Here is a 3980-nt window from a genome sequence, read left to right as displayed (position 1 = left end):
TCCTAAACAGAAGAAGACTTTTCCTTCTTTCTTTTTTTTTTTTCCTGAGACAGATTCCCACTCTGTCGCCCAGGCTGGAGTGCAGTGGTGCGATCTGGGCTCACTGCAACTTCTGACTCGTGGGTTCAAGTGATTCTCTTGCCCCGTCTCCCGAGTATCTGGGATTACAGGCATGCACCACCATGACTTGCTAATTTTTTTGTATTTTTAGTAGAGACGGGGTTTTGCCATGTTGGTCAGGCTGGTCTCGAACTCCTGACCTCAGGTGATCTGCCCACCTTGGCCCCCACCAAGTACTGGGATTACAGGCATGAACCACCATGCCCGGCCAACAGAGGAAGGATTTTCTTCTTCTTTTTTTAAAAAATTATTATTATACTGTAAGTTCTAGGGTACATGTGCATAACGTGCAGGTTTGTTACATATGTATACTTGTGCCATGTTGGTGTGCTGCACCCATCAACTCGTCAGCACCCATCAACTCGTCATTTACATCAGGTATAACTCCCAATGCAATCCCTCCCCCCTCCCCCTGACCCATGATAGGCCCCGGTGTGTGATGTTCCCCTAGAGGAAGGATTTTCTAACTGTTGATAGAATTCAGTGAAATCACCAGAGCCTGGAAAATAGGAAAATGAGTTCAAAGGTCATTACCATCCTTGAAGATAAGGAAAGACTAAGAAGATTCTCATCACAATGGAGTACTTCTTATTTCTTACAGAAAAAGATTCTTGGCATCACCCTTTTGAAGGCCTCCTTCATATCTTTATTTCTAAGGCTGTAGATGAGGGGGTTCAACATGGGTGTGATGATTCCGTAGAAGAGGGAAACCATCTTTCCCCAGTCCTTAGAGGTGGATGAAGGAGGTTGTAGGTACATATAAATGGCTGTTCCATAAAAGAGAGACACCACAACCATGTGGGACCCACATGTCCCAAATGCTTTTCGCCGTCCTTCTGCTGACCTGATTTTTAATACTGCTTGAGCTATGAAGCCATAGGAGATGAGGATCAATGTCACTGGAATTAGAAGAATTAGTACGCTAAAGAAGAAGAGCTCAGCCTCAATAGGCTTTGTGTCAGCACATGACAACTTGAGAAGTACAGGCACCTCACAGAAAAAGTGGTCCACTTCCTGGTGACCACAGCGTGGCATGTTAAGAGTCAAGGAAGACTGCAGCACTGAGTTGCTGAAACCAGTGAACCATGAGAAGGCTGCCATCCTTAGGCAGAACCAATAATTCATGATGACTACATAGTGGAGGGGTCTGCAAACAGCCACATATCTGTCAAAGGACATAACAGCCAGAAGGAGACACTCAGTAGCACCTAGGGCCAGGAAGATGATGAGTTGGGCCACACAGCCAGCATAGCTGATGGTCTTTTTGTTGTAACCAATATTTACCAACATATGAGGGACTGTAGTTGTGGTATAGCAGAGATCTAAGATGGAGAGATTAGTGAGAAAGAAATACATGGGCGTATGAAGTTTGGGATCCAGAATGCACACCATCATGATGGACACATTGCCAAATATGGTGATTGTGTATGATATTAACAGGACCACAAAAAGGGGCATTTGTAGCCAAGCCCTATCTGAGAAGCCAAGTAGTGTAAACTCTTTTGGGGAGCTCTCATTTGCCCAATTCATGATGACTCACTTATTTCGCACTCCTAAAAAAATGTAAGATAGGAAAGCAATCAATGTATGTTTATTGAATACTCTTATTGGAACGGAATTAAATTTAATAAATAGCTCATCATCAAACACAATTTACAGTCAATTGAATAAAGCCCGTTTGAAATATAATATGATTACGTTTAAGCTTAAAAGTAGTTTCTGTGTTTTCAGTAGTGTTTAAATTACTTCAAAGGAAATCATTACATTTAAATAACATAAAGTATGTAACATGCATAACACATGGAAAATTGTGAGTTCCCAATGCGTTTTATGTTCTCTCCTCTTCTTACTTCCTAACCTACCTTAATAAACAGTTTAGAAAGAAATACTACTTTTACTCCAATTATTTTAAATTTGGACTGAAAATGCTAATATAGAGGTTATAAGTGTTGAATCTAAATCTGCAATTGATCTAAAGAAATTTTGCTTCTTTCAGTAACATCTCGATGTGATTTTTTTGAGTTGTGTCTTTCTCCTAAATGCCATGCATGTAGGTCCATTTCCATAAAGAACTACCATGGGTATTAGTAATAAAATTATGGTTACTTGTGATATACAGTAATGACCATAGGTGTCATCTCCCCATCTGCAAATACCTTAATTAAAATAGTAAAACTGATAACATAAATGTTGCTTTGCTTAAAATGTGCCAGAAACTGCAACCCCTCACAGTCATGGTTTACGTTTTATTACTTCTGTGATTCAGTAAGAATAAATAATTTGCACACTCATTAATAGCGAGGTGAAGACTAACACCTAGGATTTAAAGACCATTCTTTCTTTTATACCATATTTCCCCCTAAATACACAGTACAAAAAGAATGACTGCATACAGCACAAGAGTGGTCACAAATTAAAATAGAAACAAACCAAAAGTCATATGTTCAAGTTGATTTTCTTCAGTCTGTAAAAGTCATCAGTTATTTAGTTATATAACCTAAGTGCACTTAACTTCTTCAGTCTACTTTGCATGTTTAAATGAAATGTCATTGAGATAATTTACACCATTTGAATTTGCAAGCATAAAAATTGATAGACTGAAGAGTGAAGAGAAAATAAATATTGACACAACTTACCAGAATGAGACACCTTTTCCAGAGTAAAAACAATGATGTATAAAATGTAATTTGATAATGGAATGTCTAAATGAAAATGAACAGAGATGACTTTAATATTTTTAATTTATTCCGTTATATATGTTTTTTAAGCTATAGATATACGTTATTTCTTGGCAAATAACAGTAATACACCTTTGGTTGAAAAATAAAAGAGAATATGACATTAGGCTTTTTTGAATGTTGAAGTAAATTTACAAAATGATAACTATGTAAGGTAATACATACGTTAAATAACTTGATTTAGCCACTTTATAATGTACACATATATCAAAACATCATGTTGTACACTATAAATATATACAATTTTTACTCATTAATAAACTTTTTTATGTGAGAAAAAGACTACACAGAAAGATAAAACATAAATGGCAAGACAGAAAAATACACAATGTTTATGGAAAAAATGGTTATTATTTTAAAATATAAAGAATAATTACATAATAATAAGAAAAAGATCAAAAGTCCAATAGAAAAAAAATGAGCAATGGACATAACTAAGCAGTTTGGGGAAGAAAACAACATAAAATGATGGTAAAAATATAAAAGATTATAACTTTTCATTATTGAAGAAACACAAATAGAAACAAGAAGAAAGCATCACATTGTCTTTCCATTTAGTAGCATTAAAAAAAAATCACTGTTAAAAGTTAGCTGTTAGGTACAGTGCCTCTGGAGCTAGAATCTGCCAGGTTTTTTTTACTGGATTGTGTGATCCTGGGCAAATGGATGAACATCCTTGTGCTACTTTAAAAAACAATCTCTGAATTGATAAAAAGAGAGTATTATGAAGCTCAAGTGAGACAATGTATACACATCTGAACTCAGGACCCTGCCCCAAACATACTAAGCATTTAATGAATGTGAGCTTGATATCAATAGTAGTATCATTAATATTAGTCACTAATAAGTCATTAATAGTAATACTGTATCATTATCTCAGCTTGTCTTGTACATGAGAAAACAAATAACTTACTATTGGTGGTTCAAGTGATTGTTATAATTTCATAATATTATAATATCAAATGATTGAATCTATATATAACTTTTTCTTTGTTTCTAGCATGATATACTGAGTACATAGTTTTCCAGTAAATGGAAGTTAAATCAATATTGTAGGTGATATCTGGTTATCTAAAGGGCATGGAATAAAAGAGGACCCTGTTCAGTTGCTGTTATTTTCTA

The 3980-nt window shown here is 35.5% G+C and overlaps 1 protein-coding gene across 1 annotated transcript; it reads right to left on the bottom strand.

Annotated features, from left to right (window-relative positions):
* Window positions 1-609: 609 nt before the first annotated feature.
* Window positions 610-1715, bottom strand: LOC105491600 (olfactory receptor family 2 subfamily B member 3). Its single transcript, XM_011758119.2, has one exon. The coding sequence runs from the start codon at window positions 1648-1650 to the stop codon at window positions 709-711; it is 942 nt and encodes a 313-aa protein (XP_011756421.1). The 5' UTR covers window positions 1651-1715; the 3' UTR covers window positions 610-708.
* Between the last annotated feature and the right edge of the window lie 2265 nt (window positions 1716-3980).

Source organism: Macaca nemestrina, chromosome 5 (genome assembly GCF_043159975.1).
Source record: "Macaca nemestrina isolate mMacNem1 chromosome 5, mMacNem.hap1, whole genome shotgun sequence".
Taxonomy (NCBI): Eukaryota; Metazoa; Chordata; class Mammalia; order Primates; family Cercopithecidae; genus Macaca; species Macaca nemestrina.
This window is presented reverse-complemented; position numbering and strand designations above follow the sequence as displayed.